General features: G+C 36.9%; 1 protein-coding gene across 37 annotated transcripts in view; it reads left to right on the top strand.

The window, feature by feature from the left end:
• The window catches only part of camk2b1 (calcium/calmodulin-dependent protein kinase (CaM kinase) II beta 1), an 82656-nt gene that overhangs the window by 52608 nt on the left and 16730 nt on the right, over window positions 1-13318 (top strand). For 18 of the 37 annotated variants that reach the window (XM_032579628.1, XM_032579626.1, XM_032579621.1 and 15 more), the window contains 3 exons: window positions 3367-3435; window positions 7808-7852; window positions 11169-11217. In XM_032579628.1, the coding sequence (XP_032435519.1) occupies window positions 3367-3435; window positions 7808-7852; window positions 11169-11217 (163 nt within the window). The remainder of the gene's footprint in view (window positions 1-3366; window positions 3436-7807; window positions 7853-11168; window positions 11218-13318) is intronic. The other 19 variants (XM_032579639.1, XM_032579637.1, XM_032579638.1 and 16 more) reach the window with 2 other exon arrangements.

The following is a 13318-nucleotide window of genomic DNA, read 5'->3' as shown; positions in this document are numbered from 1 at the left end:
TGTGACTTGCACTCGTACCTTAGAGAGTGATAACTGGATTTGGGCTCAACTCCTAAAAACCTAAAACTTGACTCTAAATATCTAAGTGTTTGACTCTCAATAGTACATATGTTTATTACATTAAAAATTAGGTAAAAGAGAAAAAAAAACTTGATTACAATTGTTCAATGATGTTCTGAAAAGAAGAAATTGTTTACTGTTTGTGACTTCACCTAAAACAACATGCTTTGATTTCAGAAGCTGGAGCAATGCAATACATCTGATACATCTGATCAGAGACTGTCGTTTTGGTCATTAGAGGCTTGAAACCTGTGAACATAATTAATTTTCTCTAGCAAAATTAATTTAGCCTTTTGTGAGCTTTTTTCAAATGACACGAAGAAGATATTGAGCCACTAACATGGTTCGATTGAAACGCTGATTTTGCTGGAGTTCATCGTCTTCCTCACAGATTGTTGCGCTGATGAGGAATCATTTACCCGATGAAGATGGGCTTGGTTGATGCTATGTTTGTGTGAAAGGAGGAATTTGTTTGGGAATATTTGCATTTGAGTTTACTGCATGGGAAAGTTTGTTGTTTTAATGGCTGTTTTGTGTTTTATAGTTTTTTTCTGCTTCTATGTGCTGGCCTGCTCTCTCCTTTCCTGTCCTGTGCCAGTTAACTGGTGTTTAAATGCCATATTACGGCAGATCACATTAACATATGAACCCACACACACACACACCCACACACACACTTCTCTTAATAATTTCAATCAGATATAAACCAGTGATGTCCATACTTTTTACCTTGTGGCCAAAATTGTCAAGTTGAAAGTAACCAAATGCCACAAAATGTAAATGATTGTAGATCTAAAACATAAAATCCAGCAGATTTGCCTTATTTAATAAAACAAAGCAAACAAAAATGTCCAAATTATATCTGAAATGTGCATTGTTTTTTATTATCTTGGAATTTTTATGTGTGTATTTTCATCAATGCAAACAGGATATGGGTTGCTCATTCTTCAAAACTTATCCTATTTTTATTTTGTTTACTAGCATTTTCTAAAAGGGTGCAACGAAGTCTGAGTAAAGGCTGCTGAATATTTGTGGTCGTGTTTACTATGAAATTTAACTAAATAAGTACCTTGTCATATTTTATTTCTCTGTATCTTTTTAGAAAGGCAGTCAACATTTAATTGTTAGATTTGTTTAACTACACCAACCTGCAACTTTGAGCTGCCATTTTTTGTAGTGTGGCTGCACAAAATCACTTTGAGGGCCACAAATGACCCCCGAGCCACACTTTGGACACCCGTGTTATAAACCACCTATGACTCAGCATAGCAAATTACAGAACTTGATACTTGAAAGTGAAATTAAGTCTTTATTTAACCTCCAATGTTATTTATTAACTGGCTCAGATTCGAGCTCGCCGAAACTTTCCCCACTTTCTGAAATATTTCTTTCTCCTCCCTTTTAAAATTTTCACTCCTACTTCACACAATTCTTGGCATTAAGCAAACTCTGACCTCGCTTGACCTCGCACCGATGAGTAGGAACTGCTGAGACGGAACAGATTTGCATGGTTAAGATTTTATGTAATGGGAGCTGACTTTCTAAAAGTGACTCACTTTGATGATTCACTTCCACTCCCAGTATTCTGCTCCACTTAGCAATTTCAAGTTGATATTTTCTCCCAGCAGGATTAATGTAGATTCGATGCCAAACCTCTATGATCAGTGTGGTCTAGAAAGAAAGTGTTTGCTCTTTGATGTGTGGCCTTCTAAACGACATTTCATCAAAGCTTTAGGGAGAAAAGAAAGGAGGTTCAAGGCCAAAAAGCATTGTTGAATGGTTGCTATGTGTAACCCTTAACAGGGGGGCGTCACTGGTGACAGTGAGATGATGTCACCCTCTCATTATCATTAACCATACCAGTTTGTAGAAATAACATTTAAGATAATGTTCACTGTTTACCCCTGCAGCGGTCTTCTACTTTCTGGACTCCACACTGTATATGATATGCACCTATTTTTATCCTGCTATGCTTGTGAGGTCATTCACATATGATTATGTTCCATCTCTTTATATGGAGATTTTCATTACACATCTATTGAAAAAAAAATTATATGAAAAAAAAAACATTTGCTAACATGCATGTGCAGAACTCTGCAGTTTTATTGGGATTTGTGGTAAAAAAAACAACAACAACTTTAAAATAAACACATCTGTTGTTGCTGTAGCTTGAAAGATTTAGAGAAATCCAACATTTGGAGTTCATTTCTTCCAAATAAAAAAATCCAATAAAGGAATATTGTTTTAATCAAAATCACCAGCTCTACAATTGATGACATCCCCAACAAATCCTAAAAGGTGAATATAACTGAAGCATATTTCAGATTATGCTACACTTTTTTAAATTGATCGTAGTGTTGAGGACATTTTTTTAAGTAATGTGTAACACAGATTCTCACTCTTCAAAACAGGAATGATACATGTTTAATTGACACAAATGTGAGATTATGTCACAGAATAAAAGATTAACTTATTTTAGGACTTTTTACTCATTTTTACCAGAAACACTAATAAACATGTATATGCATTGCGGTGTAGTTCTTTTTTTTCTACTAGTTTTGCTTTCAAAAAGCTAAAATGTCTTGTAATCTACTAAAAATTATCTTGATCATTTCCCAGGTGTTTTGAGGGTCTTTCAATATTTTTATTTTGACTTTTGCTGCTGTTTCCACTCAGTTTTAATAACTCATAACTCAACATTTACACTTGCATGGGAAAATGGGTGCAGACAGATGCGCAATTATACAACCGTACATCTTTGAAAAGCAGAAGTGAAGCAAGAGCTGCTTCTCTGAAGAATTTACAAAAGTACAACTGACTTCTGTTGTGTTTTGGGGTTTTTTGAGGACTGTCTTGCAGATTTCTGCTGGTTTAGTTCAGCAGCATTTTAATGTACCAAAAGTTTACAGATTATCTTTATTTATGAATAAAATCATATGGTCTAAACTTATATCAAAATAAAAAGCACAAAGAGCAAACATGCTGTTTGATGAAAAAAGTTGAGTATAAAGAACAAGTAATCCCTTCTCTGTATATAAAGTCACATATTTATCTGAAAAGGAGTGAAAAAGGAGCAGCTTGGAAGGAACCTCAGAAAACGTGGAACAAATATTGACTTTAGAAAGTCTGTCTCCTTGGGAGCAAAATGAACAATTGAAGGATGATTCAAGACTTCTGCACAAAAAATGACTTCACACTGGTACAGTGAGCAATCACACACACACACACACCTGCATGGACACCCCCTCTTGCTGTTGTTAACACTCTTGTTGTGTCTCCTCCCTTTTCCTCTCCTTTCCTGCACAGCCTCAGACAAACAGCACCAAAAACAGCATAGTCACCAGTCCCAAAGGAAACATCCCTTCACCTGCTCTGGTATTTACCTCCCAACTTCCCTTCACCTCAGTCGGGGTGTGTGTGTGTGTGTTTGTGCCTTAAAGCCCTCTGTCTTCTCCCCACTGCTCCCTGTTTGTGTTTACTTCTGTGTGCATCCGTCAGTTGAAGGTAATCATCGGCTGGTTAGGTTTTAAATCAGCAGGTAGTGTCAGGAGGCATTTCCCTGTGGCAGCTGGGGATGCTGTTGACTTGCACTCAGGTTTGTTTTGTGCTGCTGTGGCATTTTGCCCGTCTGTGTAAGTTTTCTAAAAATGACTGGACACTGACAGCCTGCAGGGACTTCCAGTGTGTGTTTACTGTAGCAAAACTATCTAAAGGTAGACAAACTTCGGTCAAATAACATCTCAATCAATCTTTTTTGTTTATGTTTCAAATCTGATGGATTGAGATGGAAGCTGCAACAAGAAGCTTCTTCAATTTTGTGTGTGTGCTTTTTGTCCTAAAGCTTGTTATCAGCAGCCATTCTGTAAAGTTTTAACCTGGTACAAATCAGATTAGGATTTAGTCCCAATGGGAGGAATAAACAAATTAATAGCAAAATAAATATTTTATTGCCTAAAGTGCAATTAGTGAATGCTTGGTCATGTGTTGCAAAGAATGCACCTGCAACAAAAAAAATGCTTCTAACAACACAATGCAGTGATTATTTTTGCAATGGAAAAAATAATTAACTGATAGCAAAGGTGCCTAATAAGATATTTTTAAAATAATTTTAGCCAGGTGAAACTATAACTATTTCACTTCATTTATGGGTAACACATATTTTATTATATCTTACATGCAAAATGTAAATATTTCGTGCAGTTTTGTTTTAATTACTTCTCTTAATAAGTTGTTCTTTCAGCAAATGGCATAGTTTTGACTCCATATGTTCCAGTTAACGATCAGTCGATTACTAAATTAGTTCAAGTCAAATCAAAGTTTATTTATATACTACATTTACAACAAGTTTAGTTGACCAAAGCCTTCACAACAATCATAATAACATCATAGTAGAAAAATGATGAAGCAAGAAATAAAATTAAGTTTGGTAAAAATATTAAGACAATTATAAAATTGGCAGAAAATACCAAAGACATGATTTCAGCTGCAGTGATTTTCCAAAAACTCAAATCAGTGAAGTACTAATATCTACCTTCTGTTTTTTTTAAGCTGGTGTAGAAGACCAGGAAAAATAGATGACTATTATTTCAATAATCTTTTCAATTATTTCAGCTTTAGTACAGTTTCTTCACCACGTGAAAACAGAAAGTTTTGGAAAATATCTTTTGCCCTTCAGTTTTCTTCTCAAGCTGCAGAAAAATTCATTATTTCTCTTATAAATCCACATTGAAATTGGGGTTTTATTTTTTTAATTCTACTTTTCTAAAAGTAGGTCCTGTATATTCTTTCAGCTTACTTGTGAAATACATTTGCCAGCTACTATATTCCCACTTATCCCCTGCAGACCACAGTTATAAATGGGTGGAAACATAGCTTCAGATGCTGCTCTCATGAGCTCACCAACTGTGACATGTAACACAGCTGAGCATGTAATAATAATCTATAATATCTTCTACTCTGCTGAGTAAAAAGCAACACGTGCAGCCACACGAGCGTGTTTCTAAACCAGGCTGTGTGTTGCTCATGTGTGGCTGTGAAGTCCACTTATGCACTAAGCTCAGGCGTAGAGAGTTTAAGGGGAGAGTTACATTTAAGAGCTTAAGACTCTTGTAAAAAATAAATAAATTAAATGTTCACTGAAGCCTGTTTTGTAGAACAGGCAGATTCTCTGATCCTTGAAAGGAACTGAGAGCGTTTGGAAGGCCAGAGGTTTGTTTTTTTTCTGCCAGGGTCTCAAACTAGTTAGCGTTTCATCTTTTCCAATCAGAAGCAGACTGCTTTCACTTCCACAAACCTCTAATCATCTGACCTGGAAGCTGTAGAATCCGGTGGAGGAATTTGCAATACATATTTTCAAACCAGTTCTGTCTTGTTTTTTAAACTGAATTTGTTTAATTGAACCCAAGTGAGGTCACCGGCTCTTCTTTCCTTCCCTCCCTCCATCGGATCATACGATGGCATCAGCATTCCCAGTACACCCCAGGTACTTTGTTCTCACTCATCGTTGCCACCATCATCATCCGAGTTGCCATCACTGCTTGTTTCCCTAGGAGATGGTTGCCTAGGCGACACCCGGAGCATCACAGAGAGAGAAAGAGAGGAGAGAGACGAGTAATGATTGGTCATGAGAGAGGTGTCACTTCCCGCAGGGAGAGGAGTGCTGTAGAGGATATGGAGGGCTCTGATGGGTTCTGATTTACTGTATGTCGAGTGAAGAGTGAGAACAGCTGTAGAAAATGGAGGGAGGGAATAAAAAACCCGTTAAAGGGGTTGAGTCATGAGAAATCAGGGCCTGCAGAAATGAGAAGGAAATAGTGTTGGACTGCAAGTCACAAAAGTGAAGAAGTCAAGCTCTAACCATGCAGCATTTTCGTTTCAGGGGGAGCCTAATGGTTGTTACACAGAGATGTGCGACGTCTGAAACGGTGCATTGTTTTTGCAACACCGTACTCATTTTATTTATCAATTAATATATTAATTAATCTTTGTGCAAATTTTTCATTTAATCCTTTTTTATACAGTCTTACAAATACATTAAAAGATGCAAATAAACAAATCATTTAATTCCTTTCTAAACAGAAAAATAAAAATTTTATTTCCAAAAATAAAACAATTCCTATTGTGAAAGCCTGAGGTTTTTTTTTTTTTGTTGCAAAGATGCATCTGCAAGATAAAAAAATTCTGCTTGACTTAACATTAATAGAGTGTACGGCTGATCTGTTGATTATTATTATTATTTATTAAATTAACCACATAATTACATAGCAAAAGGTGCTTTATAAAAATACTTTTTACAGTATTTGACCAGGTGAAGCTAAAGCTGAGCCACTTGATTTTAGGTAGAATAGATTAACAGACAAAGGTCTTTTCTTTTTTTATCTTAAACTTAAATGCAACATGTACTGAGTATATATTTGTACAATTTTGGCTCAGTTGCTGCTCTGAGCTTGTTCTTTGTACAAATTGCCTTTTTGAGTCTTTATACTCCAGTTAACAATTAATATTTGGTTACTAAGTTAGTTGACAACTATATTTCAATAATCGATTAGTCCAATTAATCGTTTCAGCCCAATTTTTGAGTCTTTTACGGCATTTAGTTGTGGTATTGAAAGCAGCGTTTCAGAATTACAACTATGGAAAAAATTAAGAGCTCACTGCACTGAACCCCATTGAACACCTCGTGGTTATTCCACCAAATATTGATTTCTGAACTCTCCCTCAGTTAAAACATTAGTATTGTTGTTTCTCAATCAATATGAACTTGTTTTCTTTGTATTATTTGAGGTCTGAAAGCACTGCATCTATTTTGTGATTTTGGCTATTTCTCATTTTCTGAAAATAAATACAAATTTTGCTTGGAATTTTGGAGACATGTTGTTGGTAGCTCATAGAATAAAAAAAACAATATTAAATTTTACTCAAACATATACAACCAACAAGAAAATCAGAGAATCTGATCATTTTGCAGTGCTCTCTTAATTTCTTCCAGAGCTGTATTTGTTTCCAGAATATAATCGTGAAATGACCGTTCTCTCTGGTCTGTCATCTCTGTTGAATCGAGGGTGTTAGATCTGCTTGATTTTTTTCTTATTTATTTCTTATCCTGGGGTGTGTTGGGGTTTTTGTGCAGGGTTTGTCAACCCCTTGTGAGATCTACATGTATGTCACAGAGCACTTCATGCATAATAAATGAGCTGGCTGATTCTTCCCTTTAGATTTCTGACAATCCACATGGTTCATTGCTTGTTTGTGTCATTGAGAACATGGAGGTCAAACTTCTACATGCACAGCTGGCTGCTCCAGAAATACGTTCCTGCTGTTTTACAACAGTCAGATAAGTTCAGGTTTAAAAAAGGATGCAATTGGTTGACTTTTATAATGCATGCTGTGGGGAAATCTGTGCTTTACTTGCATAAAAGTCCTTGGGTAGTTTGGTGTAGCGTATTCTTTGAAGTTGAAAGCTAGTTTGATGTGGTGATTTTAAGCAATTTGGTTGGATGACTGTGTCTGTTCTTCGTTCTTTAGTCTGAAGGGACCAGAGCTGACTCCAAATTACAGTTTTCAGCTCACCCACCCACTTTGTCGCTTTGTTGGAGGGTTTTACCCCCCATCTCCTCCACCAGCGTTTCCTTCTGTTGTTTCTCTTTTTTTTTTCTTTACTTACCATTTCTCTCTACATTTACTTCATATTCTGCTCTTTCTCTCACGTTTCCTCCATCTTCTTCCACCTCCCCTCCTCTTCTTCCAGGAACCTCAGACAACTGTCATCCATAATCCGGTGGACGGGACAAAGGTATTCACCATTCCCAAGTCTGGACCTCACTCTTCATCCTTTTTTTTCCCCATTCTCCTCCTCTTCCTTCTCCTATCCTTTTTACATGTTTTTAACATGCATTTGTGTGAGTGCATCACTGCATTGTGTGGATTTAGTGTTTGTGTGAGTGTGACAGGAATTGAACCCCTGATATTTATGCTGTTATTTAAAAAAGCTGAGATTAGCTAAAATGTTTCTTACCTCTGCATGTGTATTTGTTGTAAACCAGTTTTGCAAATAAACAGACCTGCAGCAGGAAGATCTGCTGAGAATTTTTCTTTTTATGAAGTTCTGCTTACAAACAAACTATTTGCTCCTGCCTGGCTTTTAGTTCAGGATTTTTTTTACTCTAACTTCCTCATAAATGTGTCCCCTACATGCAGGTGCATTTCCCTAATTTACAGTATAATTGAAAAGTTAGCTAAGCTTACTTCGTTAACTAGGAACAAGAAGTGAAATTTGTTTGTTTATGGATTGATTACCCATAGTCACAAATTAAAATGTTAGTGTTCAGTCACAAGACCAACCAAGGATGATTTTTAATACAGAAATTTTAGCCTATTAAAAGTAAAAAGTTTTTCCGTGTGTGTTTTCAGTACTTGTTGGAGGCTAATTTTGCACGAATTACTGAATTAAAGCGGAGTGACATGGAGACAGCTTGTTGTTCTGTTGTTGTGTTAATGGACCCAAGTTGCTTTAATGGTTCCTTTCAACTCGCCTGCATTGTTGGCTCTAATGTCAATAATGCATCATTGTAATCCAGACGAACTGGTATTAGAATATTCAATGGCAGAGTTAAAAAAAAATAAAACAAATTCTCCACAATTATTTATCAGTGTTCTTTAAAAAGTTCCTTATTTTGTATACAGCATGCTTAAACAAAAAAAGTGAAATTATTGCTAATATCTATCTTGTGTTGGAAAAAGTGAAAAGAATTTAATTCATTTCCACTTTTTTCTAAAATCATAGTAAATGTTATTTAAATTTTATTTGACAAACTGGCATTAATCAATTCTGTACACTCTACACTTTGATCCAAAGTCTGTCCATATTTGTTCAGCTTATTCAAATACAATTTCATATTTCAGTGAGGTTTAACTGTATCAGTGAGACAATTTATCCAATTCTTATCTCTCATGTAGAGTCACAGATCTGTATTGCACGTAAACGTGCTCTTATGTTTGTTCAGCTTCTGTAACTTCTGATAGTACCGTAGTTATTACAGAAAACATGTTTTTACATGGTATGTATTAGGAAGTTGTGCATGAATCTGCATGAGTTTGCAGAAAGATCCCTTCCACCCAGGCAAGACTGAGTTTTCTGTGACGTCCGGTTTTTATAAACTTGTTTCATACTCAAAGGAAACATTAAAGTTTTTGACACCCATCTTATTTAGAGCAGAATACTTATTCTTTAGTACTAAAGTCAATCTAACATCTAATGATTTTAGGACAGAATGCTGATAAACTACTTTATAAATATGAGTCATAAAATTGCAAAATGTGCAAAGAAACAAACAGAAGGTGTGATCAGATATTTAGAGCCTAACAAATGTTAGTTTTCTTCCCCTCTTCTTGGCAGAAATGCAGTTAACATCCTCCTTGCTCTTTCTTCCTCTGCTCAGGTCACCGGCTGCTCTTTTAAAGGCTATAAAAATCCACTTTTGTGCTCTTGAAGCTGCTGGTGAACGTGTGCACTCACTAATCAGGTCATGGAGTCTCTCAGCACCCTGTACATGCAGGGGAATTTAGACCCATTTATTCTGCTAATTGGAAATCAGAAACTCCTCTTCTGGCGAAAGGAGTGACAGAAAGGCAGGCAGACAGACAGGAGGATAAATATATCCGAACGGCGTGCCGCTCTGCCCGGGATGACAGCCGATCTTCCTGTGAGAAGCTCGTCTGTCTGCTTATGATTTTGAGAAAGGTAGAAAAGCCTCCTCCAGTTTAAAGTTTCAGAAAGGCAGAAAGTGTTTAAAGCTGCAGTATGTAACTTTTATGTGTAAAAAAGTTTTTAAAACTGTCACTATAGTCTTATAGTGTAATATGAGACAAGTAATCTGTGAAAAGGTAGATTTCCACCACTTCATCCTTGAGCTACTATTGTTGCCTACAAAAATGCACAGCTCCCGACCAAAAACAATCAATCAGAGCCAGGAGGAGGGTCTTAGCGCTGTCAATCATCCTCATTTACACACTGCTAAATGTGCTAATGGCTAAGAAACAACTTGCCATTGCAGGAACATCTGGTAGATGTGTCGCAGTAACAAAATATTGACGGTAAACAAAAATTATGTTGTTTTGAGATCATTTTCAAGCAATCTTGCAATGGGATAATAATGCAAGAACACATTCTCATAGATCAATAAACCTTAAATTTTAATGGACATTTAGGTGTGGAACTGGAAAACATTTTATACATATAAAAATTAATTAACAAAACAACAGAAACAACAGATAAAACGAATTATGAAGTCTCTGTTAATAAAATTGCCGTTGTTCAGACCAAAGCACCAGATGGAAGACTTTCGTCATCCAATTTTTGGTAGAAAGAGAGAGCAAAAAGGGAAAGAAGATAAATCATCCAAATGAAAATTATTGAGGTCATTTTAATTTATTATGTGATTTATTGTGACAGGCCTACTCATCGGTGGCCATGTTAACCAGCTTGAGTATTCACTGCAGGCTCTGCTATCAGAAAGAAGCTGCAGCTTAGCAAAGAGGAAGCAAAGGAAGGGGAGGAGTGGACGAGCCACATGGAGGGTGACTGACAACACTAAGACCCGCCTTCTGGCTCTGATTGGTTGTTTCTGGTTAGCACTGGGAGCACTGGGAGAAGGCAGAGGAGCTCGAGTTTTTTCCACAGATTATCTGTCGCATATGCTGTCACGACATAGTGACAGTTTTAACAAATACGTAAAAAGAAAAAAAATTATAAAAGTTAGATTCTGGAGGTCAAAAGTCAAAAGTTTAAGGTCAAAAGTCACACAGATTTTACAGTTTGATTTGATGTCACAGTTTTAACGATGATTCTTACTAACATAAGTAAGAATCATGTTCATAACTTTTGGCTTCCTCTCTTGCTTCCTTTGTGAACGGTTTCCACATGTAATAGATGCGCTGCTGTTCATGATGTGTCATGACAGGATGCGCCCCCTGCTGGCCTGTGTTCCGCCGCTGCAGATTTACCTTGTTTATCCTTTGTGTGACAGATGTCTTTATGTGAATCCTGCTCAGTGTGAATCCCCTGCTGTGCCTGAACACAAAGTGATTGGTTGATTTGTTTTCTTCTCCAGGAGTCGTCAGACAGCAGCAACACCACCGTGGAGGACGAGGATGTGAAAGGTTAGGCCTCACCGATACAAACGAGTCTGAGCTTCTGTTCACTGACGTTACAGAAGCAGTAAATTACAGGATTTATTTTACAAGCACTTGATGTTTTTATGATGCCGTTTCTTAGGCAGCCAGCTTGTGTAACTGCAATCATGAATATCATATCAGGCAGATGAGTAAGTTTTACAACAGCGGAGGAAATAAAAAATGTTTTCTTCTTTTTGGTTGCCTGGTAGCTTGCTTAGATTTTCAGCGGGGTTTCTTCTTTTTCAGAGAAGCAGGTTTGTGTTCCTGACAGCTTTGCTACAGAAAGAGCCTCTTTGTGAAAAGATTCAGTTTGTGAATATTTGTTGTAACAATCTGTACAGCCTCTAAAATTAAGCCTTTGTTTTATCTCTGTCTTTGTTGTTTGTGGGACTGAAATATTTTGCGTCTCCGTGGCAAAAAGAAAATTATTTACAGACAAACACTGCCTAGCTCCCCATCTCTTTGTCTATCTCTGTTCATCCTTCATCCACGAACCAGTCATGTTATTTGTCCTACTGTAAATCTGTCCGTCCAACCAATTATCCGTCCATACAATTTTCTGTCTATTTAGCTGTCCATCCAAGCATTTCTGTCATCCATACATCTGTTTATGATTGTCACCCAACCATTTGTCCATCTATCCATCCATCCATACATCTAGCCATTCATGGATTCATGTATTTGTCTGTACCTCCATCAATCCAGCCATTTAAACCATTCATTCATCTGTTCATCCAACCGTTTTTAGCATTCGTCAATGCGTCAACCCTTCTGTTTGACTATCAGTTCATCCATCTATTTGACACTGCATCTGTCCATCCATCCATCCATCCATCCATCCATCCATCCATCCATCCATCATTTAATTTATATGACCAATCATTTATCCATCCTTCCTTCTATCTATCCATCTATTCATATATTATCCTTTCTTCCTTCCTTCATACTTTCCTTCCTTATGTCCTTTATTCATTCATTCATCCATCCATCTTCCTTCCATCTTCAGTTAATTTATTTAACCAATCATTCGTCTTTCCTTCCTTCTTTTCACCCTTCCTTCTTTCGTTCCATTGATCTTATTCGAGTCCTGATAAACTATAGACTTTGGACTTTAAAAGTGTGCTGGAATCCTGACTTTATATTTTATGGAAACTGCTGATAAATGCCCTTGTCACTGGATGTTTCCTGCTTATGTTCTGGATTTTGAATAAGGGGAGAAAATAACTCCATGTTCTCTTTTTATTTGTGTGTAGACGCCCACGAAAAGATCCTGCAGCACATTATAATTGTTGAGAGAATTCTTCTTCATAAAAAATAAAAATGTATCTGATGTTTCTGCTGTGCTTTAAATCAGCTGAAGCTAACATTTTACTGACCCCTGGTGGAGCCCGGCTGCATTGCCTCATCATGATGCATTTTGTCACCTGCTGTGTGATTGTTGGTGTGTCTGAGAGGTGAGAGGATGGGCTGTAAAATATTACATGTCTTGTTCAGCTGCTTCAGTTTGGCTCTCATCAAATATGTTGGGTCGAATCGAGGATCCTGAGTAATCCGTTCCTCAAAATGCCAATACGCCTGGTCTAATATTCAGCTGGCACAGTTGCTGCTGAGCAGAACATAGCCTGCATATTAGAAAAGAAACTCCACACTGCGCTTTTGTTTCAAGTCTTTTTTTTTAGCTTCTGTGGGTGTGTCTGAGTTTTTCTAGCCTGCGGAGTTCAGCACAGAGAAAAAGCCCCGCTTTCAACATCTCAGCTGAGTACAATGTGTCTAAATGGGGTCATGAATGCTTCATTTCAGCGTCAAGCACACAGAACAGAATGTGCACTTCCATCTTCTCTTCCTCTTTGTGATTTTTTTTAATTCCCTACCAAACACAGCTGAGAACTGCATGAAAGCCAAACCAGAGTTAGAAAGACAAAACAACAGTAAAGTGCAACAGAAGCAGTAGTCTGTTAATTTATCTGCTTTTTTTTTTTTTTTTTTTTTAAAGTGTTATTAATCTGCTCAATATTTTAAAACTGCAAGGCGACTTTTTTTTCTGGATTTTTATGATGGTTGGAGGTTTTTTGCAACCGATAATGAC

The sequence above is a fragment of the Xiphophorus hellerii genome, chromosome 12, assembly GCF_003331165.1.
Source record: "Xiphophorus hellerii strain 12219 chromosome 12, Xiphophorus_hellerii-4.1, whole genome shotgun sequence".
NCBI lineage: Eukaryota > Metazoa > Chordata > Actinopteri > Cyprinodontiformes > Poeciliidae > Xiphophorus > Xiphophorus hellerii.
This window is presented reverse-complemented; position numbering and strand designations above follow the sequence as displayed.